The 26715-nt window shown below is 41.2% G+C and overlaps 1 protein-coding gene and 1 long non-coding RNA gene across 51 annotated transcripts in view; one reads left to right on the plus strand and one right to left on the minus strand.

The window, feature by feature from the left end:
- The window catches only part of LOC310880928, an 89404-nt gene that overhangs the window by 53925 nt on the left and 8764 nt on the right, over nt 1–26715 (plus strand). For all 4 annotated transcript variants that reach the window (XR_014571993.1, XR_014571994.1, XR_014571995.1 and 1 more), the window contains 3 exons: nt 15897–15981; nt 17443–17583; nt 26254–26297. This is a non-coding gene — a long non-coding RNA (uncharacterized lncRNA). The remainder of the gene's footprint in view (nt 1–15896; nt 15982–17442; nt 17584–26253; nt 26298–26715) is intronic.
- The window catches only part of DLG2 (discs large MAGUK scaffold protein 2), a 1058052-nt gene continuing 1038916 nt past the window's right edge, over nt 7580–26715 (minus strand). For all 47 annotated transcript variants that reach the window (XM_083797000.1, XM_083796967.1, XM_083797009.1 and 44 more), the window contains 6 exons: nt 22932–22982; nt 22351–22452; nt 21180–21352; nt 20368–20477; nt 13983–14074; nt 7580–12935 (listed from right to left, as the gene is read on the minus strand). In XM_083797000.1, the coding sequence (XP_083653126.1) occupies nt 12829–12935; nt 13983–14074; nt 20368–20477; nt 21180–21352; nt 22351–22452; nt 22932–22982 (635 nt within the window). In that variant the 3' untranslated portion in view covers nt 7580–12828. The remainder of the gene's footprint in view (nt 12936–13982; nt 14075–20367; nt 20478–21179; nt 21353–22350; nt 22453–22931; nt 22983–26715) is intronic.

A 26715-nucleotide genomic window follows, 5' to 3' on the forward strand; every position in this document is an offset into this window, starting at 1 on the left:
TCCTATGGGTTACACTCCAAACTGACCAGCTTAGGAGCAATCTCATTCTCCACTGCAATCCTTTCCTCTTCTGACCATGCTGGTTTCTACCAAAGTATTTTTTCTCGTACTTATTTTGCTATTAATCTCCCCTTCACCTGGCTGCTATTTTCTGTGTTGTCATTCACTCTGCATACCTTACAGTCCTCTTGGGCCATCACCATGGATGGCTAGTTTCCTTCAGTCCCTTTGTTTCATCACCTTAAATCTGTTTTTTCTACAATGTGAAACTTATTCAAACATTTGTCCAAACCATCTTATCTTCCTTTATTTCTAGTTCTTCAGCATTTACTGTGTTCTAGTATAAACACAAGTTGCTTGAAAACATACAATTAAAATATGACTCTTTCATGATCATTAATTAGTAAAAAAGCCCTTCAATAGATTTGAGAAGGAGGAAGGTTTTGGGATGCTTGGTATTTCTCAGATACACTTACTTACAGCTCACTTTTCAAATATGCATTACCATTTGGGCAAAGTCTCTAGTTCCTGCTCAATAACACATTTGTCATTTATTTCCTACTTTCACTGTTGGATGGGAATTGATCTGTGTAAGTGTATGATATGGTCTCTTACTAATGGCTCACAAATCTCTTTCTCTGTCAAGTGAGTGCCCATACCAAATAATAAACTTCATATTTGACTCTGGAAACTTCTCAGGGGTCTGGGTAGAGCTCATCATATTGTCTGGAACAAACTTTTTTTTTTTTTTTCCATTAGGTGCTGTGTTTATCTAAGCCAAACTTAGTGAGAGCAAAAGACAGTTTATTTATTATTTTATTTCTTTTAATGCTAAAAAAAAAAAAAAATGAACCCCAGCAGATATGGACTTGTTGTGGTCTGTCTGTGTGCAATACTTTATTCTGAGCCCTGAATGTCAAAATATGTGTCATTTTTGGACTGACACTTTTGGGGCATTACCTCTTCGTGAAAAGTTCAACCGCATTCAACTTCCCCTCTCTTTTTGACATGCAGCCAAAACCATGACATTTCAAACTGGAGAGAAAGTCTTTATTTTTGTTGTTGTTATTGTTTTTGTTGTTATTATTATTGTTATTATGATCATGATTTTAATTATTTCTCTCTGTGTATTTGACATTTGTCCCAGGAGCAGCAGAGGCAGTAGCCAGTGATATAATGCTGTAAGTGACTAGGAAGGCATGGATTTAGGATAACTCTCTTTGCAGCCCTGATGATGTCATCAAGTCAGCTTTTCATGGCCACACCAACTCTTCAGCTTTTTTTTTTTTTTTTCCTTCAGTGTTTTTGCTCTCATCCCCACCAAACAGGACATCTCTAGGACAGCAAGTTTTTTAATATAACAGTGAGCCACAGTGCTGCTGTAAGCCTGTAAACCTATGGAAATAGCATAAAATGCTGAGAAGTGTGTGAGAGCACATCCACCTCTATTTTGAGGTGAAGGCAGGTCTTGACACCATTAGAAGTAGCAGAGGTGCTTGGCACATTGTTCTGGCCAAATTCCAGTGTGGCTGTAATTGAATGCATTAAAGTAGTGCCTGTAATGCTTCACTCATGTGAAATGGAGGATGACATTTTCAAAGAACTCGCAGCCTACAAGCTTAAGAGTGCTGGGATAGGGCAAAATAATGCAGGTTGTAGTGACACTTTTTCTCTTCTTCTTTCCTCCAGTTTCCATAACATTGTCTGGTGCCTGAATTTATAACATATACAGGACTTGATGGTGTGCAGCTATTACCTATCACCTCTGCATTCTGTTTTCTCTGACAGAAAATGGTGCTGCACCATGCTGGAGTCAGTGCTTGTGGGGACAGCACACATTGCTTGCAGGTGCTGTGAGCTGTATGTCCAGCAGCATCTGAGAGCAAGTCAGGCTGAAGAGACTGGCTGACCCATTGAGCACAGAAGCCCTTGAACCAGACACAAAAATCTCAGCTGCCTTTCAGAGGGAGCCAAGTGTGGTAGATTCATAAGGGAGGCTTTGTAGCATCTCGTATTCGTACCCAGAGGGTTTTTTTGGTTGCCATGCCTGCTTCCAACCGGTTCATTAGCCAGCTCCACACTAAAGTATGAAGAAAACACTGAGTAATTTTTCTATTTTGAAAGAGGATGGAGAAGAAGAGTAATCAAGGCACCTTAATTTCTCTCTTATTCTACAGTTATCAATGCTTTTCTTCGTTTTTCCTGAAGTAGAAGAAAATACTGTCCTAAGGGAGTAATGCTCCTTCCTCAGTTCTAGCTGCTGATGTCACTTAGGATAATATCCTTAGGCTCTGTGACTGTTGGCTTCACAGCCCCCTTCCTCCCTGTTTCCAATAGGACTCCCTATTTCCACCATCTTCTTACCAAACAGACAACAAGAGTCACTGAGGGCAAATATAAATCTTTGTCTATGAGACAAAATGTTTTTTTATAGGAAGCTTGGGAAGCTTGGGAAGACTCAGCCCTAGCTGCTATTAAGGGAGTTGATCCCTGAACGACCAACACCTCCAGCACCCCAATGGCTTTGCTCCAGACAAGGTGGTAAACCCTCCATGTACCCTACCTGTACCTATACATGTACTTTCCATTTGTTTTCTAAAAGCTTACCAGCCAGGCTTGGCAGTCTAGAGGGACAATAGCTTCACTGCACTGAATTCCAAGATAGCTACGTACAAAACCTATTGTACACATTTCCTGCCCTGGGCTGGGCTGTAATGGGTACATGCTCAAGTACCTATGTAAAGGACATCGAAGAACTGAGCTGTAAAAAATTACCCTGTGAGAGTTGAAATGTGTCAGAGTTTCTGGACTCTGAACTGGTGATTTGTAGGTGGGAACATGGTGCTCACAGTCCAGGTAGGGAAATGTGGCACTGCTGCCCTTAATGCTGAAATATTCAGGCTGCTTAGGCTAGGTGTTTGTGTCACTGGATGCTTTTGTCCATCAGGCTGGAGGCAGAAGAGCTCCTCATGGCTACACATTGGCTCCATATCACTAAGGGGTTCACACTGAGCCCTGTGCATTATTAACCAAAGGCTGCTGGCAGGGAGGTTTTTAACCAGCTCACCAGAGACAGGTATCTCCTGGTGCGTGCTACTGACCCTTTAAAGTATTTGTCATGTAGTGGCTCAGGGGTGATACTGCCATCCAAACCCTGTCTCCAAGTTCCCTGTGCTGCAATTGCTCCTGTGGCATCAATGCCCCTCTGCTCCCATAGTGTAGGCCATGGTCTCTCTGGGCCTGCTCTAGTCCCTTCAAGCTCTCTTGTGGCTTCAGCTCTTTTGGAAGCTGTATTGCTGTGGGAACTGATGAAAAGCTGTTCTTGAATGATCATCTATGTGTACTTGTATCTCCCTCCTTGGAGATCTTTAAAAGCTGCCTGGACATGGGTCTGGGTGGCTTGCTCTGGGTGTTCCTGCTTGAGCAGGGGTTGGACCAGATGGACCCAGAGGTGCCTTCCACCTGCAGCCATTCTGTGGTTCTGTGTGCACATGTGTGCATGTGTGTGCATGTAGGGAAGAGCAAACCTGCAGATATTTATCACGGTTGGCAGAGCTGGCCTAAGGTGATGGCTTTGGGACACCTGTACGGATGGGCTCTTCAGAAAGCATTTGTGAGCAGTGAAACTGTGCCTTGGCTGGGTGGCTTACTCTCAGGCAAATGAAAAGGAAAGCAATATTCTGAGACTGTGCTCACTAAGTAGGGAAAAGCCCTGTAGGTCCCTAACTCCAAGACAATTGGCAGAAGGAGCATTTCCAACTAAACCAGCTTAGGTGCTCGCCTGAGCTTAGTTCATGGTGGGACTGAATTTGGGATGGAGAGGGGGTGGTAGTCTCCTCAACTATATCAGATGCATAAGTAAGGCCTAAGGGCCCAGAAAGAGCTGTTGGAGAGGTGTGGTGCAGGGAAGGTCTCGCATTATTCAGGCCCTGATTCACTCCGTTAACCAACAGAGTTACAGATGAAGCCTGCAGGGTCTCTCAGTACAAGGTTAGGTAGGGTGACTACACATTCCTAGGCATTAAAGAACCTGAAATAAACCACAAGGGAGCAGGCAAGAGTAATGCATAGCCCTGTGAAAGTAGCCAGTTCTTAATGGAGCCTTTGCTCATGGAGACAAACCTCCACTGATCACATATTTCTGCCCTAAGTTCTCCCCATCCCAAATTCACTTACCTCACTTCCATACACTGCAGCCATGCCCCAAACCCAGTCCCACCATGGACTAAGCTGGTTTAGTTGGAAGTGTTCCTTCTGCCAACTGCCTTGGAGTTGCGGATTAGAAGGGCTTTTCCCTACTTAATGGGCACAATCTCAGAATATTGCTTTCCTTCTCATCTGGTGTCATTAAAATATGACAATGTGGTTGCCATTGAAAAAAAACGGCTCTGGATACACTGCCTGTGAGATTATATTGTAAGCTAATAAGCCTTCTTACCTACAGCAAATGCTAGCCCTATTAAGGAAGGATTATATATAGATTAGGAGTCAAAAGCTTAGAAAACATTTCTCTAATATTTTACTGGAGGTGTACTGCCATTGATCAGCAACTGAATCCCAGCAGATCACATCCAAGCAGGCAGAATACAGCCAATAAATACACCACTCGAGGGGGAAACAGAGTGCCTTCCTGCACTCTGCAAAGCCTGTCTGAGACCCCTATTGCACACAGGTGATGACAGGAGTATAAGGCAAACATCTGCCATCAGACCCTTGAGATTTGTTCTTTGAGCCATCAGGCTGACAACATTCAAAACACTTTCTGTTAAAAAAAAAAGAGAGAAAGACATGGGTGTTTGACATAGATTTGACACTCTTAGTACTTAAGCATGGTGATAACTGTGACATTTTAGCCTTATGCTTTGACTTTCAAGATAATGAACAGCCCTTTGACCATCTGTTACTGCAGATGGCACCATGGCAACTCCCTTTCTTAGGAAAAAAGGAGGAGAAGGTAAGAAGATCTTAAAAGAACGTGTTTCATTGCTGCCCATCATGATTTATTTCTGACCTTCCTTCCTACTTTGGCAGGCAGAGGTCAGGCAGAATTTGGAGGTGCCACTGGTGAGATTTTGCTGCAGACTGGGTCTTCACATGACCAGCTGTAAGAGGTGGATTTAACTCTGGGTTCCTAGCATCTTTCTGCTTGTCTTGCATGTTTAAAACCCACCCCAGAACTCTGCAGCTTAAGGACATCTGCAAATCACAGTTTACAGCTGTTTCCCTATTGCATTTCTAGACTCTACTGCAAGGCAGCGTCAGGAAAATAGTGTGTGGAAGTGAAACAACAATAGGCTTAGGTTAAAATTCTTTACCTTCTGTATTTAGCAGAGCAAACCTCCAAATTCAGGCTTTTTGTTTAGCCTGGGACTTCAGCTAATGAGCTGATGTACTGTAGGGGCAAGCTAGGGTATTGCTTTTCTGCTGATGTTGTAATAGCCCTATTACTATTATGCTAACAATGTATTAGACCTAATTCATTTTCCCTAGTTGCTACCACCTGCTTCTGCTTAGATGGAGGGCTAATGAGCAGTTGACAGTAGTTAATGAGCTTCTGCAACAAGCATTTCAATTTCTTCACCGAATAAAATTAGATTTCTCTTGTGGGCACAGTGCTCTGCCTCCTTGGGACATCGAGCACCATTAACACCCTAGTGTGTCAGGGACAAAACATCTCCATCAGCAAGCGATTGTAGCGGTTGGTACTATCCAGAACAGCCCTTCTTCACAGAGCAGGGGAGCTCTGTTCTGGACCCCAGCTTTTCAAATAGGTCTAGACACCAGGTCAGACATGGAAGTTTCACTGGTACCCAGCCAACCAACCCAGCCAGTCCCTACTCTGCAGCTGTGGAATAGTCTTTGCGGTGCGACTGTAGATGAGTCCTGCTCTGGTAGGGCTATTACAGTAACTATTCCTGTACTATCCAAGATTTTTTATAATAAAGATTGCTGTGTGGCTTGATGATGGGGAAGAGCGTTTGATAAGTGCCCAGAGATTTAAGTAATGAAGCTCCATTTTCCTGCTCTCCCACAGGTGACACAGGGATCCAGCTGTCATTGTCTTGGTACGTGTCAACTGTAAAGTAATACAATTATAGTGAAATGAATAATTGCTTATCCCAGGTAGGCACCTAAACGCCTTTGGAAACCGGTGAAGTGACTTTCCGAAGATCGACTAGGCACTTGGTTGTTTCTGTACATAGAAATACTGCCCATCTGCTTTGTGACTCTGGTCCCAAATAATTTTTCAAACTGGGACATCATGTCTTTCAAGCCATGGGGGCATGACTGGAAAAGTGAGCTCAGATACTTGGCTGGATATGTGAAGTGACCATTAAAAGGCAGTGAGAGAAGGAGCCCATTCAGGACATGCCCCATGCCTGGCTGAGGCAACAGGCTGGCAAGGTTTGCCACCACTGTCACAGCATGTCTAGGTTCTGCAGTTGTACATATCTCCTGTTTCCCAGGCATTTTACAAAATTCGTTTTCCAGGCTTCTCTCTCTCTCTCTCTCTTTTTTTTTTTTTTTTCCCAAATGTAGTCTGGGGAATTGGTTCAGGTTTGCCCAGAGACAGGGTGAAGAAGAAAGTACTTTAAGAGAGGCTGCTCTGTAATGAAGAGCCCACCTACAGATTGCTTTGTACAGTGCTGCTCAGGAAAACAACTTCACTTTGTTGCTGACTGTTGGAGCAGTAACTTACTGCTGTGAAAAATCTCTCAGTAAACAGGCTGGCATCTCAAAAATAACTTGCTAACTTTTTTTTTTTCCTAAGTTATGCTCATCTGCATATCAATGTGAACTGTTGTTTGGCTTCCCTCCCTCTTCTGAATCTATTCAAAAACTCTAAAGCTTCACAATGAAAGTTTAGATGATTAACCATCCTTGTGATTATGCACGTAAAACACCATGGACAGAATTTTTCTCCCTGTAGTGTCAGTTCTGGCTCCCAGAGCCATATGGAAGCTCTGTGGTCCTCTGCAGACTGAATTTAGTACAGGTTCTGTCTCAGAAGCAGTGTCCCTGTTGTGTTTCTGTCTCTGCTGAAAATTGACAATGTTCATGTGACCTCCCCAGAGCCCACAAGACATCTGCAAAGACTTTCTTGGAATGGCCAACAGCCAAGGTTCTTGGGCTGTTGGGATCCCATAGCACAACTGAAGTTTATGCTCCACTACACTGCTTGTAAGCATGTGACTACTACAATACTTAGCCGAATGGCTGTGGTGTCAAAAACATGGAAAAAAGTCCTTAATTAAAAGAAAAAAATCTGATAATTATTTGTCAAGATGTTAATGATACCCAATATACAGCAAAAATGTGATGTGGAAACACTGGCAGTAGCTCACCAGATTGAATCTTCTTTGTGGTAACTGTCACATTACTGTGAGGTCAAAGAGGAAAAAGTACAAGAAAGAAAAGTTTATCCTTGGTTGTTCTTGAAATCACCATCCCACTTCCAGATTTGTCTGTCTTGTGTGACAGATGTGATAGGGTCTCAAGACATATTAAGAGCATATTCATTCTTTTTTACTATTCTGCTTTAAGGAAAAAAGACAAATTATGCCTTGTGAAGAAGCCATTTGCTATAAAGTGTAAAAATGCTTTAATATTAATATTTTATAATAAAATTCATGACATATTTATAAACACTCTATCAAGCATTTACAACTGAACCACAGCTGAGAGCTTGGACTGGAATAAATAAGCAAGGACACAGCTAGTATGAAATATACATCTTGAATTTTATAATTGTGTGTGCTTTATTCTTTACACAAATGGAATGGATGCGCAGAGTATTTACACATAACAGGAGTGTAAGCTGGACAGGGTATTTTGTAAACTCCAGTTCAGATTCTGAGTACCCCACACTACAGCTGGACTGAGAAACATCCTGCCAAAGAGACGCACGTCGGCCAGCATGCCGGACGGAGTGGCCTGCCGCGTGCAGGCTGTTGCACTCAGAAATTTGGGCTGACCGATTCAAATTTAGGAACACAAATCCAGAAATGGAAAGGTTGCTATCCCACTAAGAGCCAACAGTGTTGTCTTTTTATTAATATTATTATTATTTTATATTTTTTCCAAAGATCTTGCCTAGGATGCTGGCTACTGCCCATCCTCAGGAATGCTCTTCCAGAACAAGGTACCTGGGCTGTAGGTCAGGGCCAGAAGTGTAAGCTGGTAACGCGGGGTGAGAGACGATGGCTCACATCTCAGACTCCTCACCCTACAGATTCTCAAAAGGGCCAGCAGGGCAGCAGTTCCTATTGCTCTTGGTGAGATGTCAGTGGGACTGAAGCCTTCTGAAAATCTGGCCATAGCGTTTGGCCCATGGGGTGTCTTTGCATTCAGTAATTTCACTGCACCTACCTCCAAGGGATCTTGGTCCAGGACTTAGCCCTCTAGGTGCTACTGTAATATAGGCATTAATAATGGTGGAAAGTGCTGAGCTGCTGTTAATAATGCGGCCTTGGTGCTTTACAGTAGTGCTAAAAAGTTGACATAATGAAGAGGATGGATGTGTAAATTCAGGTAGTGTAAATGGGACGGACTCCACTGAAAATGATGGAGTGACCGTGATTTCCACCAGCTGAGGATCTAGGCTAGCTACGTGTTGAATAGGTTTTAGCTGTTACTTGCTGTCAGCTTTGATGCTGATTTGTGCCCTAAAATATCCTGCAAGGGAACAGTCAATTTGTTTTTACATAATGACAACCTCATTCTTACCTCTGAGCTAATTGACAAGATGTCTTATTTTTAATGGAACAGGAAAATACATTTATTTCACCAAGGCATGGGCCTGAGCACATGAATGCAGTTGCACAGTGAAATGCATGCATAACATGGCAGAGAAAATGTTCAAGAGAAGAAATGCTGAGATTAAAAGCTATGAACATAAAAGACCACTTTTCTGTGAACATGGCAGATATTATGGCTTTAAATCTGCAGCTTGAAAAGAAAACTGAAACTTTTGTGCATTAACACTGTTTTCCCTACAAATATCCTCATATGTTGTCACTCACTGAATCCTCTGGTCAGGGATATAATTTGAAAAAAAGAAAAAGAAAATAGGGAGAAAACCAAAGCAAAAATACAATTTGACTGACTGCTGATGAGCTAGTAACAGTGACGGTATAACACCAACAATTTCTCCATAGAAAACAAATGTAAATAGGTAGGTGGATGTTGTATAGCTAGGACACTGTCGCTGGCTCATAGTGGTTATTAGCTCAGGTTCAATGCCACTCTTCAGGATGAGGATTTGAAATTTCAGTGCAACGGAGAGATTTCTTATCCTTGACTTTCACAGGGTGGTTCCTAGGACCCTATCCATACCGGAGCATCAAACCATGCTAGCTACAAACACAATTACATCACAGAATATTAATCTAGAAACAGCCTTTACTACCAAAGAAATTACAAAGCGCTAGCATGGACAGGGTACCTCTGTAGGAAGGGGAATTAAGCAAGAAAGAGGCTCTTTCACTGGTTCATGGTCAGACCATTAGGCCAACAAAGAGAGCCTTTTCACTGAGCCCTGTTAGCAAGCTCTCAATGAGTCAGTGCATGGAAGATGCTCTGTGGCAAGGAGAAATAAATTGGTTGTAATGCACATCTGCACAAAGCTAGCAAGATGCCATTGTGATCATTCATGGGTGGACAAAAAGCTGTGATAATTTTGGTTCTGCTTAGACCCTGTGGTGCTACACACTGTGCCAGAACATGAGAAATAGCACCAGGGGTGTGATCTGGCACTTTTCCTAAAGGGTCTAGCATTTGCATTTGTCTCATGTTTAGACACTTGCTAGTCTTTTACATGGACAGAAAAGGAAACTGATTACTCTAAGCTGTGTTAGCACCAATATGGTCTCAGGGGCCAATTGCTGTGGGTTGTGATTTTGGACTTTTTTTTTTTTTTTTTCACCAGATGTAATTTTGCATTTGTGTTTCTCTTTCTCCTCCCACTACCACCCAGTATGATCTGAACAGCTGCAATGCAAAAATGAACTGCAGCTCTGAGGATGCTGAAACGTGAAACACAAACATCAACACACAAAACAAATGGGAGTACAAGTCCTAAGGGAAATAAGACTTCTTACTGCTTCTCTTGGTGAATTGTTTTTAAATATATATTTTATTTAAAAAAAAAAGAAAAGGAAAAAAAAGGAAGAAGAAGAAGATGTGCAATGGCAACTTTAAACTGGAAGCACAAAAAACAGACAGGGAAAAATAAATAATGTTACTACAGTAACCAAGGACTGATGGAAAAAATTATTGTACTCAGCCATAGTGTTACTGTTCACTGTAAAGCACAGCACATGACAAAGCAAAACAGTTACTAGAAGGATAGTGCCGTAAAAGGTTGCATGCTGAACTAAGAAACAAAGAAGCAGGTGTGATTGATTGCTTAAAAACAGAGCTGAAAATTAGAATGAAGTTCCTGCTTTAGGATACTTATTTTTTCAGGTCTGGTGGGCTATTTCCCAACCTGGGGCAATAGTACTTTGCCAGCATGGAATAATCCATGGCTTCCAAAGATCTGGGGACACTGTGGATTTCTGCAGAATTACCCCAAATCTAAGCTTTCATTCATTTTTATGTAAAAAAAAAAAAAAGGTTTCTAGCCCTTCTGGTTACAAAGCTCTTTTGGAGACTTAACTGAATCCCTTGTATATAAATCTGCGCTGGCCAGGCAAGAAAAATAGTCATAAAAGAAGTGTGAACTTCCCAAAGTTACCATAGCAGGGCAGTACGCGAGGGGCCAGCTCAAGGCCACCAAAATGCCCATATTTTTAACCCTGTCGCCACTGGTGGCTATATTTCAAACATCCAGCTCGTTGCACTCTCCGTGGAGGTTGGCTGGATATACCTGTCAGCTTGACAGGCTGCAGAAATGTAAGCTTCAATTGGATGAGTGACTGAGGAGTCTATTTAACATTTGCCCTTAAAACGTCCTTAAACATTACGGTTGCTGTAGCCACCAGCTATTAAGTATTGGACTCCTGCAGCACAGCAGGCAGGAGATTGTGGGTTTTCTATAAAACTTGGTCCAGCAGCAGCAAAGGCAATTCAGCTTACTGTCATTGTATCTCTTGCAGTTGTCCCCTTGTGTGTCAGAGTGAAGAACAGCATCAGTATACAAAAGAAGGGCAATGTGAAATGAGAAAAAAATACCTCCCTCTCCCCTTTCCCTGCACCCCAAACTGCAATTCCACAGACTTTCCCCAAATCCCTCGCAAATGACCATTGCCTCAGTTTTTGCTTTTAAGACCCTTGTTGACTGTGAAATGAATGAAGATACAAGTTAGTTGGTGACCTGTCTGCCTACAAAGAGAGGAAAGATCAAATAGTTTTGGTATTTCATTTAAAGAAACAGGAACAATCATAAAACACTTTCGGGTGAAGTGTAATAACTGCACTCTAGCACTGACATCTTGCTTCTGAAAAATCATCCATTTCAATTTAAATATGCATTATACTTTTGTGTTCAGAAAAGGTCCTGCAGGGCAGTCAGTTCAAGAGATCTTCTCACGGGAGCTCATCGTGATTAAATAGAAGCAAGGGAGAGGATTAGATTGAGAGAAAAACAATCTGACAACTACAATTTAAGGAATTATCTTGCTTGTCATTAGTAATAGAGAATCTGTTACAGAAAAGGGATAATGCAACTTGATGGTCCTCTTTACATTTTACAGTCTCACAAGGGTGTAAATATTTAATCTTTCAATTAATTAATCTTTACAAAATATCTCACAAAAACATTTTTACCTATAGAAATTAGTTTCTATACATCAATATATTTTTATTTTTATAAATTATTCCATCTTTAAATGCCTTCTATCAATATAAATGATAAAATAGACAATCAAAAATTTTAAAGCTTTTCCCAGTTGTATCCCTCCTTGTCAACATAGGTGCTGTGAATCCTCATACTTGTGTGTGTCTGCATGGGAATGGGTTTGTGTGCACGTACGTGTGATGTGAAATGCTTCCATCCTCTCTCACCCCCAAACTCCGTTAAAATAAACTATATTGTTATTAGTTCCTGATGCAATAGTGTTTCCAAAGGGGAGAAAAGAAATGCTTGACTTAGTTTCAGAAATCAAAAGATGTGCATAGTTACCAAAGTAGAGGTGTACCAACTACAAATGTGCAATGACAAGCTTAGAATAGGATCGACCTCCCAGTCAAGTCAAAGACAGACCTACCAATGACTTCAGTAGGAAGTGAACCAAGTACTCTGAGATTGATTTTGCAAGGTGCGTGTGGCCCTGATCTAGCAAAACACTTAAGCCCGTGCTTAGCTTTGAGCACATGAACAGTCCTACTGGAACTGATGGGACTGAACGGCATAGGGAAGGATCACAAGTGACTCCAAGTCAATGGGCTACTCACATGTGTAGGAATTGGGGTCAAGTGCTGAGCGCCTTGCAGGATCAAGCCCTATATGAGGTTCAAGAGCTGGGAACTTCTCTTTAAAGCAATCAACACACTGAGCTCAGCCATTGAAATTGATCAAAATGTCCGCACGGGCACAGGAGGTGGCTAGCTCCCCTTGACAGAGGGTCTCCATGTCAAAAGTTTATACCTACAACTGGTGCTCTCAGCACACAACAGATTTGCTTTATATGGTAGAAGTCTTTTTGTTCCTACCCTTTGACCCATCAGTGTCCTTCATGGCTTCAAACACTTTGTGTTGTACATTCATCAAAATTCACATTGACTGCAAAGAACATAAATGCAACAAAAACAGGAAAGCCTCCAAATAGTATATTATGGTTTTCTTCTAAATATTCTCCCGTCGTAATCAGAGGTGCAGTGGCTAATTTATAATTTTTCCTTTGAAGGAATCCAGATGAAAGGCCCAGATTGTTCTTCAATTACAAGTTTGCATTGATTATATATATCTTCTAAGCTATCTCCTTGGACAATAGCTGCAGTAAGAAAACATATCAATACTTCTTTTAATTGACACATTCTACAGCATTCTTTGTCAGCAGATTTTCAGTGTACTTACAGATAGTTATGCAATAAATAGAAATAGTAGCCCTGTGATGTTTTTGATTATGGAAAAGTCATACACCTTGCAGATGGCAACAAAGTTCAAAACAGTGGCACCTTTCCATGACAAAGACCCATCCCACTGCTTAAAGTCAATGAGCAAGGTTAATTTAGAGAACGAGTAGCTCTGTCCCATGAGAGGGCAGCGTGGTAGGTTCCCACCGTTTCAAGTCAAACTTAACATTTCATTTGATTTAGAAGCTAATAAGTAGCAGCAGATTTACAGCCTATTTTTTTCCTGACCTGGCTATAATAAACTCACCTTTGCCTGCAAAATTTAATTAGATCAGGCCAAAAGTTACAGAAGATAAAGCAACTGCAACACAAAGCAATGTCTATACTCTTAAATTGCCTGTCCTCACAGCAGAAATCTGGAACTGCAGTTCAGATCATGTGCACTGTAAGCATATGCAAGCAGTGGGGGCTACTGAGTGCTATCCACAAATACCAGTTGAGTGAGTATAGAGCTGCCTAATCCAGCCCAAAGGAAATGCTGCAGCCCAGAGGCCTTAAATCCTGTTCTTCTCCAGGTCAGGAAGAAGATGCCTTTCTCTTTCTCTTCCACAATCCATGTGAGTCCTTTCCAACTTGGGATATTCTAGTATTCCATGATTATATGATTGTCTTGAGGCAGTGAGGAATTCTGCCTTGGTATGTATGAATGCAATGATGCAACATTTTTACTCATTTCAGCAAAAGCAGATTTGGGGCAGGGAGGGAATAAAATTCATGCACAGCTATTCCTTAAGGGCATCAAACTGCCCTTGAATTTCATGGGAAACAATAGTCCCACTCTAACAGTCTTTACAGTGGCCACACTATACTAATATGCACTTTATGCCAGAGACAGAGACTTTTGTAAGTTGTTTTGTAAGAAAAGACTGCACCTTGAGAAACAACCGTTTTTAATAAAAACATACCTGTAAAATATTCTCCAAATTCTTGTTCTAATTTAATTGCTCGATCATAGGTTTTCTTGGCTTGCTCCTCTGTAAGACGTTTATTCATTTCCCTAGTAACAGAGAGGAAGTCATCACGTTTAGATTCTTACTCAAACAGCTTTCAAAAAGATACACTCAACTTAATTCAGAGATGGGCTGAGATTGGTACAGGAATCAAGTGCTGAAACTGTTCCATCAGTTCATGGGCAGCTTCAGTAGTTTATACTTAATTTCATTTTTATGTAGTATTAACCTACATGTCCAGATTTTACCTCTGACTATTTCCCATTTCTCCCATAGATTTTTATTTTGGGTTTACCACATCACATTCTCAAACAATATACAAAGCCTGGATTTGGTAACTGCTAACTGAGAGGGACATTTGGCATCAGGAACCCCTGGCTTAGTTTGGGAGCCAAGGAGGTCTCAAGGTCTGAGCACTCAAGGCACTCCTGCCTCCAGAGCTGAAGATCCTTCAGAAGCCTCCTTATCTCCCAGGCTCAAGGCTGGCTTTCTTGGCTGAATGAGGTTGTCCAAGCTGTTGAGGCTGGGACTTGAATCTGACGCTTGACTGAAGCTGGGGTAGTTGAAGTGAAGAACTAATGAATAAAGGCAGGATTGCATGCAGTGAAACTCCTGACTCTATTAGAGAAAGCCCAGAGTCATTGTGAACCCTGTAGGGAAGCACCAGAGGGACCCACACACTTTCTTCCAGAAAGACTTCTTGGTTCAGGTGTGGGCATGAGTTCTGGAAAATCATGAGAAATCAAACTAAGTCTCTGGAAGAAAGAGTTACGATGAGTTACTTATTTGTGTTCTCTTCTGTTCCAGTTCCTTCTGACTAAATATAGAGATTCCCAGTCAAGAGTGTCTTGTAGACTCTAAAATGTTCAGGGTACCAATCAATGTAAAAATGTAGAAAGTGCCAGTAACATTCTATTATTGCAAATCTTTCGTTATTTGATGGAGCATTTCTGTTTCAACAGAGGCATTATTTAATAGCTGTAAGTAATGAGTTGTCTTGCCTGTGCACGCTCAGTTGTTAATACCACTGTATACTTGCAAAGAATCAAGCTCATAATCATTTGGTGCCTTACGCATACATGCCTACAGATATCCAAATTAATTAGTAATAATAAATAGAATTTTATTTTTTTAGGATTTTTTACAGCATGGATTCAGTTTTCTTAAAACATGAGGGAAATTTTCTGAGGCAACTTGGAAAGCAAGAGAAGTGAGTATCTTGTGTCCTACATAAATCTGATTTAATGCCTTGCACTGAATCATATGATTATGTGGTAATGGACTGTATACAGTTTGACATGTGTGATGCATGTAGGAAATTATGTGCATGATGGTGCATTAAAAATGATCTATGAAGTGCTCCACAGTATGAACTCGCTACAGCTAACTCCCACCTAATTTCTGAAAAGCACCCTGTAAGTTGTCCCAGATGCAAAAATATTTTTGTAGAAATGACTGAAAGTTGTCTATCTGTGTAACTAAACCATATGAGTGGGAACGCTGCTTAGTACATCTCTCTGGAAGTACCAGTGCACTGCAGAAAGCAGATTTATAAAACGAAGGATAAGAAATATTTCTCTGAAAAGATTATGGAAGTCATTGTGGATTGTATAAACAGGTTTAATATATGCCAATCTGTGTTATGCTGCTAAATTTGTAATACTACTAATTCTATTTATTGGAAGGATTGCTATCTAATTGAGTTCAGTCAGGTTTCTCATCAGCTGTGCCTATGTGAACATGTCTTTCAGTGACTGAACTGAAATTCTGGCTTGGAGCAGGACATAGCATTGCAAATTTGTAGGTGAACTTCACATTTTATGTCACTCGGCCAATATTCTAGTGCTAACAACATCCTCCTCCTTCCAGATCTGTTCCTGGTAAATTTCTGAGAAGTTTTCCTCAATATCTTTGACTATCAGAGGAGAAAACAAATAAAAATATGAACAAGCACGTAAGTAAATAAATGCCTTGGAATAAGCAGAAATTTGGATTATATTTGCAGGACATAAATTTGCCTGTGGTGTAAAACTGCGCTAGTTGTATTCAAGCCTCTGCCCAACCTGTGCCTTCAGGAGAGAGATGGAGAAGCTGGAGGACTATTGCTCATGTTGAATTAAAAATGCTGTCAAACAATGGTCCCTTCGAATTTTTTTCTTTTCTAGCCAGGGACCCGCACAGATAGTGAATTATAAATGCTTGCAACGAACTGTCCCTCCAGGCACCTTTCCTAGGGTTTTCCTCCTCTCCCAATGAAGCACTCGCCCAGAAAGCCTCTTCATTACTTCCAGCTCTCATCCTTGTGATCCAACCACTATCTTCCCTCTTTTAAAGAGAGGTACCAACAGGGTCCCCCCTGGGATTAAACCTGTGAGGTGGAGCCATGTAGAGGTGGGGAAGGAAGGAAGGAAGGAAGGAAGGAAGGAAGGAAGGAAGGAAGTGTTGTGGTTTAACCCGGCTGGCAGCTAAACACCACACAGCCGTTCGCTCACCCTCCCCCCTCCCTCTCTGGGATGGGGGGAGAGAAACGGGAAAGTGAAGCCTGTGAGTTGAGATAAAGACAGTTTATTAAGACAGGAAAATAATAATAACAATAATAATAATAATAGTGATAATGGTAATAGTATTAACAATAATAATGTGTACAAAACAAGTGATGCACAATGCAATTGCTCACCACCCGCTGACCGATGCCCAGCCTATTCCCGAGCAGCCGGCCCCCCACCCCGGCCAGCCACCCCTATATATTGTTTAGCATGACGTCAGATGGTATGGAATACCCCTTTGGCCAGTTTGGGTCAGCTGTCCTGGGTCTGTCCCCTCCCAGCTCCTGCTGCACCCCCAGCCTGCTCGCTGGCAGGACAGAGCAAGAAGCCGAAAAGTCCTTGGCCTGGTGTAAACACTGCTCTGCAACAATTAAAACATCAGCATGTTATCAGCGCTCTTCTCATCCTAATCCAAAACATAGCACCCTACCAGCTACTATGAGCTACTTAACTCTGTCCTAACTGGAACCAGGACAGGAAGGAAGGAAGGAAGGAAGGAAGGAAGGAAGGGAGGGAGGGAGGGAGGGAGGGAGGGAGGGAGGAAGGGAGGGAGGGAGGGAGGGAGGAAGGAAGGAAGGAAGGAAGGAAGGAAGGAAGGAAAATCTAATTTTCTGATTAGATTTTTTTTGTCTCTTATGATTTTAACTTGCTCTTAAATTAACCTTAAACTCATTTGTATGAACAAGGGTAGCAGTTATGGCAGATCTATCATTTCAAGCAGATTTTATACTGGTATAATTCCTATAATTTTTATGTTTTCTGACTATAGCAAAAAAGAGGGCTGCACAAAGAAATTGCCATGAGAAAAATTAGGGTGAGGATTTGCTGTTAATCTGTGGGAACTTCCCATGTGCTTCTTCTTACCCCAGGGTACAAATGAGATGGCTTGACCCACCATGAGAATGTGGAAAGCTGCCCTGCATCTCCCAGGCAGCAGGAACTTGTGCACAGCCTGTGTTTGTGAAGCAGCCACACACTGCTAATCCCCACTACGGCTAACATCAAAGAAGGTATGTTTAGCCAGACCTGAGTGACTTAACTTCATTACTAAATAAAATAAATGATTTCTGTGAGCAGGGAGCTTAGAAGTATGCCATTATTCTCAATACAATTCTTAAAAGAGATTGATACCATTTATATTAAAAGAACTTTAGAATGAAATTAGAGTTAGAATTAGAAAATTAGAATAAAATTTAGAATCTTACCTGTTTGATAAGAAAAATACATATTAGATAGATTAGCTAGATAAAAATGTTACTTGTGGAGAGCAGGCTGCAGGGAATACAGTAATTTAGAATGCCTGAATTCATTACTTTTTTCTCATTTTTTCAGGAGGTGGTGTACTGGCTTTACATAATTTATTTCTATAAAGCATATTCCTGCAAAAAGATTCCAAACTAGTACTGATATAAATGGACTTTTGCTGCCCTATTAAAGTCTGGATTTCTAATTAAGGGTGTTTTCCACGGGGTATTGTAGAACAAAGAATTCAAAGACGTATCATGGATTTCACTTTGTGAAAATTTTCCCTACTGTTCTGTCAACATTGATGCAGGTTTAGGTTTAGAGAATGAAGAATAGCTTACTTTTGATTTATACTACTAAGGAAAATTCTGCTAACTCTGCATAATTTGTTTTGTCCTAAGTGAAATATTAGCATTGCTGTGGTTTATTAATAGGTTGATTGTCATAATATTTTGCCTCTTCATAGCTCTTTCTAGTCAATCTGTTCAGGGATTTGCTGTTCTTACATCACATCAGCTAAGCCTTCATGTTATTACCATACTTTTGGTTATTTCTAATGTATTTTCAGAGTAGAAAGCATGTTTATTTACTACGTTTTTTATCACACCAGATGCAACGTAAGCATTAAACAAATAATGGAAGCATTTTATGGATGGGAAAACTGCAGGTTAAGATCTATCTTAAAGCAGTTGATGGCTGTCAGACTTCCATGCCCCTTCTATAGATAATCAGAATATAACTGAATTGCAGGGCTGGAAGAAATGTGAAGAATTCATCCAACCTAAGATCTCTTTGATCAGAACAGGACTGTAAAAGTACCACATACCATGCATCATTCCCTGTAATGTGCCTGGGCCTGCAGCAATCTTAATACCAGCTATGGCCAAAAAGGATGCACATTCAGTCATGGGATGGGACATGTTAGCTGTCTCCAGCTCTATGACCCAATGTTTGCAGGCACACATTTACCATAACCAGATATGCATCTGTCACAGTAGTGAGGGATATCTACATTTTAGTTGTACAACAGATACCTATGGCATCACCTGGTGTTTGCAAAGCTTTTGGTGACAGAAGAGTGGAGTTCTAACTGTCATCCACATCACAGCAAATTAAGACAATATATTCTTGCATTACCATAGTTGTACATGGAAAACGTATTTTATCCTGAGCTTTAACCAATGTGAAGATCACTACCCTATATTCTCCTCAGTTTTCTTTCCCCTCTTTCCTCCTCCACTTCCCAGGTGGTACCCAGAACCAGAACAGCACTCCAGCTGAAGCCTTATCCCTACCAACTAAAACAAAATAACTGCCTATGGTGTCCTTACACAACACTGATGTTAATGCAGCCCACAGCGGCAGTTTCCTTTTTTTGCAACAGCATTAACCATCCATTCATATTCCTGTGTGATCCATCCCAACCGCCAGATGCTTTTCTGCAGTGCTATTGCTTAATTATTCCCTGCTTGTACTTGTGCATTTCATTTTCTCTCCTTTGTCTGTGCTGAATTTCATCTTACTCATTTCACATTGAATTTTAATCTTATCCTCCAAAGTGCTTTCCACCTCTCTCAGCCTTGAGTTAGTCATAAACTTTACAAAAGTACTGCCCAATTCATTGTCCAAGTAATTAATGAAAATAACAAGTAGTCCCACAGCTCAGGAAGTACACTTTCAGGATATCTGTTATCCTCCCACTGCCATTTTCAATGACCATCTGAGTGTGGCTGTGCACATGCTCTAATGATTCCCTCTGGACAATATTTCCTTAAGCTGCTACTGAGAACGTCCCACGGACATGTGTCAAGAGCCAGAATAAAAATCAAGATACAATTATTGATACCCATCTCCTGACATAAGAAAATAAGGTCGATTTGACTTGCTCTTGATGCTCTTGACATTGGTTGCCTCTTAACCTTTTTTGTCCTTCCAGTTATATACTTGAGCTGCTTAACTATTCCCTTAATCCCAAGATTTTCCTGAGTACCGAAATTAGTCTGCCTAGAAACAGCATGAAATTGGTGCCTTCTCTTTTCCTTCTTGGAAGGATTGTTTGCCCCTCTCCGGTCATGCAGGTCCTTGCTTATCCTCTTGCTCTTCAAGCAAATGAAGGGCTGGTGAAGAAGCATACACTGTGAGTCTGACACAGGTTTACCCTTTGGTTCACCCATGTGTACACTGTGACTACACCCCAAGAACACCCAAGGCTGGATGGGACAAGCTGTGACACACAAGTCCTTGGTGAACCTGCTGCCAGGTTGGAACAAGTACACCGAGCACTGGTGGGGAGTCCTTCATGGTCCAGCACCTAAGCCCACATGTCCAACTGGGAAAGGTTCAAAGACAGCTTTGGCTCATTCCTTGAGACTCTGGGGTACAGCAGATGGTATGCATGGAGAGCAAGTCTTCACTGTTCTCACATCCTTATGTTATTACTGATTTTAGAGGACAGGCAAAACACAGACTTCAGACCTGTGATGTGCCACGTGAGACTACAGCTGGAAAAAAAAAATCACTTGGAGGAGCTTGGAGGAGTTTATACTTACATCAGAGGCTCCCATGATTTAGGCTTAATGAAGATAGCGATGGGATAGAGTTGTGCAACTTGTAGTCTTTTGATAGCATTTCCTGACACATCGAGTATACAGTGCTTGCCCTGTTGGAAACAGATGAGGATGTGTTTATTTCTGCAGAGTTTTCTGAAGATAAGTCAAAAGAAGGAAGCAATTCTGTGAGGCAGTGCCCTGGAATGGGGCCATGGCTGACACACCAGGGAACGGGGACCCCAGGGCACATACTCTGCTCCTCTGCACTCTTGCCTTTGATATAGTCCTAATATAAAATCTACACTTGAAGATATGGGAACAAATATTTTTTTATATATTTTTACTGGGGGTGGTGATGGATTTTCCTCAGAGATGAGGAAAATCAGTTCATAATAATAATATGATATCTATGTTCTGAACTGGTTAATTCAATTCTTGTTTGTGTCAAAGACTCCCTGTGTCTCCTGAGGCAAGTCATTTAATCTCTCTGGGCTTCATTCTTTGCCTCTGTGGAAGTGAGATAAGTTGATTTACCTGTCTTATACAGGGAAGAGGGAAGGCTGTTCTGGGGCATACTTGAGGTACTGTGTTAAATTGCTGAATCCGTGGCACTACATCTAGGTACCAACTGTGCCAAGAATGTTATCATTCAAAGTTAGAGACTGTACAAGTGGAGTCATCATAAATCCTGTAAATATTACGATGCCATTTTTCATACAATTTATATTTTTGGCAGAAGAAGCACGTCTGAGATACAGTGTGGCCACACACCAGATCATGTTGCATGGGCAGTAAAGCTGGTGCCAACCTACCCTTTCTGCCACAAATCTCACAGACTGGACACTAGTCCCATATAAATTATCATTGTACTGCCCGGCTTCTATAAATTTGTGCTCTTGGATATCCTTTTCCATTTGTTCTCTTGAAATGACAAAATGATAATCTCTCCCATCCACTTCATAGTCACGCTTTGGCCGTGTGGTATCTGCATGAAACAAAAAAAGAAAGGATCAAGAAGTCTATAAAACCATGTCATGCAAAAATGCAGTGATTAAGATTTACTCAGTTGACAATGCTGTAAAGTAGAGGTGCTCCCCATCTGGGAGTATCTTTGGCTACTACATCTTGTTTTTAATGGAGTTGTGACAACAAAGCTGTCATTTTGTAGTGATACCTTCTCATGTCTACCTCTAACCAATAACAATCACAGGATAACATATAATAAGCATTTGCTAGAATTCCACTTTTTTCATCATGATCACAAATGCACTCAAATGCAAAACACATTTCATATTGCGAAACTAATCCTACTATGGTGACAAAAATGAATGGCAATCTCATCAATTTAATTTAGCCTTAATTATAAGGCTGATTCTGCTTTCATCTCTAGTCATTTTAAGCTGTTGTATTTGCAGAGACAACATCTTTAAATGAAGTAAGACTGCAATCAGAGACTGCAATAAACACTCAACAACCTCTAGTGATCCAAGATATAAACACCACTTAATTCAGGGGCTAGTATTGCTTTCAGAGGAGGCAGGCTAGATCTCACACAAGTCACAGGCTACTTCATAATTTTGTTGGTGGATGATGTTTAACTGAGTTGAAACATTTTACATTTTACCAGTATGTCAAAATTTTATCTTGTTTAAGAAATAAAAGACTAATTGATTAGTAAACTGAGTTTGTGGTTAAAAGGCCCCCTGTTTAAAGGGGGACATGGGGCAGCATCTGGACTCTTCTCACAGAGGCCATCCTGCAGCCCCCCCACTACCAAACCTTACCACATAAACCTCAATCACAGACCTCCACAATCTTTTTGTGTTTGTTCCTTTGACCTTTTTCCTCTGATGGAAAAATGGCTTTTGAGAAACTCAGCTACATAAAGTTTGCAGACACTGCTTTCACCGCAATTCAGTTAATGCATGGCATCAAGGGATATAACTGACTCCGCTGCAGAACGAAGAATAAAATCATACTTACGTGGTACGCATGACCCAAACTTATCAGGGAATTCAGATATCAAATCATCGTTGATCCGATCTTTCATAGGGCCCAGAATAATAACTGGCCTGGTGTAATTAACTGGCAAACAAAAAGAAAGGTGCATTTTGATGATGTTAGTGGCAATAACAGCAAATATTCCCAAAGTTGTACTAAGCAGAGTTGCTGCCTTATGTCTGAAGTGAAATCTTAGGTCTAGCTTTTATTGAGGGATCATTTTTTTATTGACGTGACTAGGGAAAATGGAACCAGTACTACTCGTTTGGCAGGGCTCAGAGCTCGGTGATGGTGCATGCAGATGTATTCAACACCATTAGTAAAGGCCATGGGAGCATACTGGGGGGAGTCCTGGGATTGTCAGGAAGCAGGTATATATAGTGAGGAGATTTAGATAGCAAGGGACACCCTTATGTCATTTCTTATGCATACGATGGCCTGAGTGGACAAGAAGGTGCCATGGAGAATCTGGGGCTGCCACAGCAGGGCTTACTACTCTGCTGTCCCCAACATGTAAAATGAAAAATGTAAGGAACAGTGACAGAAAAGCACGTGAAACTTACTTTCCTGTCTTGTGACAGGCTCATAAGAAAGGATGCAGTCTTCTTGGCCTCCTGATGAGAGAAGAAAGAGAAGAGATTGAAGCTGACATGCAACGCTTCCTAAACTGAAGCTTGATAAAATGCTTCACACACGCAGATTGGGTTCAACACTTCTCTCTGGAACTGTGCTCACCGGAACCATTCCAAAGGCCCTCAAAACTTCAGGCTGCTGAGATCACTTTTTTTCCCTTCCCCTCCCTCCCCTACCATATATTTCAATTCTCTTCACTGAAACTGGGCTTTTTCAATGATCCAGAATAGCATAGACAATAAGACCTCATGCATTGACTTGATAGCAAGGCTGTTTACATGGATAGTGCAGAAACTTCAGATACAATTATTTTGCTTGTCCACTTAAGACCCTAACACGCTGCTGCAGGACATATCCATGGGTTACCTAAATTGAACGTTTTACCCGCAAAAAAAGTACATTTTGGCTGATCATCCTTCTGTGTGTAAACTCCATAGTTTAGTTTATTCACAGCCTGTTATCCAGCTATGAACTGTTCTCTGACCCTTATCCTTTACCTGAAGACAACTATCACAAAAGTGTCATATTTTATGCCCTTAAACTGCCTCCACTGCTGCTAGGAGAGTGTTTCCTCACCGTGACATTTTGGGAAGCAAAGCAGAGGACTTTGACACAAGACATGAGTGAAACTATATGGTTCAGGACTTGGGTGCAGGTGTACAGCCCTGCTGCACCATTGTCGCTTCGTCTACAAAAGTGAAAGAGGAGAGGAGGGAGGATTCTTCAATCTACTGCATGAAAAATTCCCGCACATCTTTCTTTTGGGGTCACAGTCACACGTCTGGTACCACATAAGGGCTTTGGCAGGTTATAAGTATGACTTAGGCTTATCAAATTTAAAATCATGATTTTATTTTTCCTCAGTTTAGGGTTCATCTTTGAGAAGATTCACACCTGGGATTTTGTAACAGATTTAGATACTATGGAAGAAAGGGTGTCATTATGGGCACCTGTGCTTCTACAAAATAGGATTGCCTTCATGTCATCTGCTTGCACACATGTGAGTCTGTATGACATTATTCGGATGGGCTCCTGACAAACCAAAGTGTGCATATAGAGAGGAAGAGTGCTACATGATTCCTGATGAATGATATAGGTAGGATTTAGAGGGAGGTACAGTTCACCCTGAGGTAGTGTGACTGATAGCTAAGTCACTCTTGAGGCTCCTTAACTATATTAACAGGACTTCTATAGAATGCAATGCCTTCCTCCCAAGTAGGTACACAAATTTTGGTGGTTTAGTCTTACTGACCCCTTTAGCCCCCTCAACTTTCCCCTTAAATCTAATATGCTCAGAGATATTTTTTCATGACATATTACCCAGACAGCAGTAAGAAACATGTCAGAAAACCTTCCGAGTAAAAAGAATTTAATTAAGGAGGACAGACAAAGCAAATTAAAAATTACTGGTGTGTTAGGAGAGAGCAAGAACAGACAGGGCCAACTCCAAGCTAACAATGGTACTGAAGCAGCTGAGAAAAAAGCAACATTTTTAATAAAAGGTAAAGATGAGACAGTTTTTGAGGTAAAGGCAACATAACATATGAGAGTGTGGATAATGGATTATTTCTTAGTGAATATTTGATACTGTAATCACTTGTTTAATTTCAGCTCTTTGCAAAGTTAAAAACCTAGAATTATTACTGCACTAGGTTTCATGCATCAGATTTATTTTCTGTTAAGTTTCTCTGGGAATTTTGGGGGCGATACAGAACTCAGGATGCCCCATTTCCCTGGGGATGAAATAATTCACTCAACAGGCTGGATGAGGATGCTTTTATACTGCCTGTCCTCCAGCTCCCAGGAGCCAAAGCTATGCTTTCAACAGCCTGAGATGAAGCCATCACATACTAAACATGTGGAAGGGAGACTGTCTGCACAAATAGTCTTAAACTTGACGATACTTGTTTCAATAGTGTACAGATATGGGGGGGGGGGGGGATTCATTTCAGCTAATTTCAGAAACTTGTATCGCAAGTGCTTATGTCTGAGCTAGTCTCTAGGTACCTGTTAGAGTCAATGGGTGCTTGCAAATAGGCAAGTGCTTATACTAAGACTTGAGTCATCTGACCTCTTTTAGATGTCTACTTTGTGATGAGGGATAAAGTCACGAGTGTATCTATCTGTCCCCTTTATCCCATAAAGGCATTTAAACAGCAAGGTCAGCTGCAGATATCTGCTTTTAAACAGATGATTCCCATGTGAGTGATGGTGACAAGGACTAAAGGAAAATTGCCAAGAACTCTGACACTGTTTAAAAATTTCTCTGTGGTCTAATATTTTGCTTCAGCAAAGACTTATAACCAGCACAAGTAAGCCAGCACAGATTTTACCTTCTGTTTTGCTCAGTCTCTGGAAGGCGTGTCCACATATTAAAGCTGTCACTGCATCCACACTATCAGTAAGGTACAGGCTATGGAGACAAACAAGCCTGGCATTTCACAGAAGTCTTGGCCAGACTGAAGGCAATGAAACAACTCCAGCCCACTCAAATTGTGTTGTAGCTTAAGTCAATGGAAAGGGTTGAAGCAAGCAAGGAGAAACTTTGAGGCTGACTGTGATGCACAGGGACTTACATCTTCCTGAGGAAAGGCTCTTCAGCACTGAGCTTCAGACTTACACAGGGTGTGAGCATGGTGGAAGTCTGCGCCATTTCCACTAATTCACTTTTCCAGAAAAAGGGCTCAGGAAGCTTAAGTTTCTATGTGAATAAAATCAAGCACTTTCAAGCACTGTCCAGACCAAATCCTGTAAGTCTTTAGGGGCTGATATGCATGTTAACAATACCAGATTTTACCAGTCTTTAATGATCTCTTCTCAGTCAGTACTGCACAGTTTTGAAGTAGTCCATAAAGTATTAGGTATAATGAAGAGTTCTAGAGTCAATCAATAATCAGATTGCCATAACCTTGTGATGGCTTTGAGGTGTGACACAGCATGAAATTCAGCAGGACACAGGCTCTTATTTATCATTTGACTAAGCCTCATTTACCACCTACATTAATGGCTTAATTAGCACAGGTTTGCTGTATTGATCTGGAAAATTGTTGTGAAATTTAACAGACAAACCAAAGGGAAAAAAAAAAAACTGTCTGTAGGGCTTTGGCATAATCTCTTGTTCTTCAGTAAAATTCCATGAAGTCAAAAAGAGAAGAAAAGAAAGAAGATAAGGAAAGAGAGGAAATGAAAAGGAAGCTTTCTTTAATCTAATATACCATAAGTAAAATAACTGCAGGTCTTTCTCTTTTTCAGGTTTGCTATGGCTCCAGCTCCCTTTGTTCTTGGTTTGCCTGTTGGTGAGTTCTTATGCTCGGGAAGAGAAGAATAACCCGGAGTTTGTTATAACTTGTACCCTCTAAAAACTGAGCAGAGAAGTCTAGGAGGTCAGAAGAGTTTCATAAGGATTCATTTTTTCCCGTTAAAGGATCTTATGATGTTTCAGACAGTAACCCTGAAATGGATGTAAAGAGTTGTCTTTATTTTCCCTTTCTGGCTAGATGGCAGAGTCTGTGAAAGATTGGAAACTACAGTTTCAGTGTAGACCTGCGACATTTTAGGCATTTTTCACGCAACACATAAAAAGGCACCATTTTCTACTGCCTTGCCAGAGCATCCAGTACTTTCACAGTGCTGGTGTAACTGCACCCAGTGTGTGTGTAACAGGGCAGGAAAGCTGCCAGGTGCAGCCACTATGTAACCAAATGCTCATCCTCA

The sequence above is a fragment of the Anser anser genome, assembly GCF_964211835.1.
Source record: "Anser anser genome assembly, chromosome: 1".
Lineage (NCBI taxonomy): Eukaryota > Metazoa > Chordata > Aves > Anseriformes > Anatidae > Anser > Anser anser.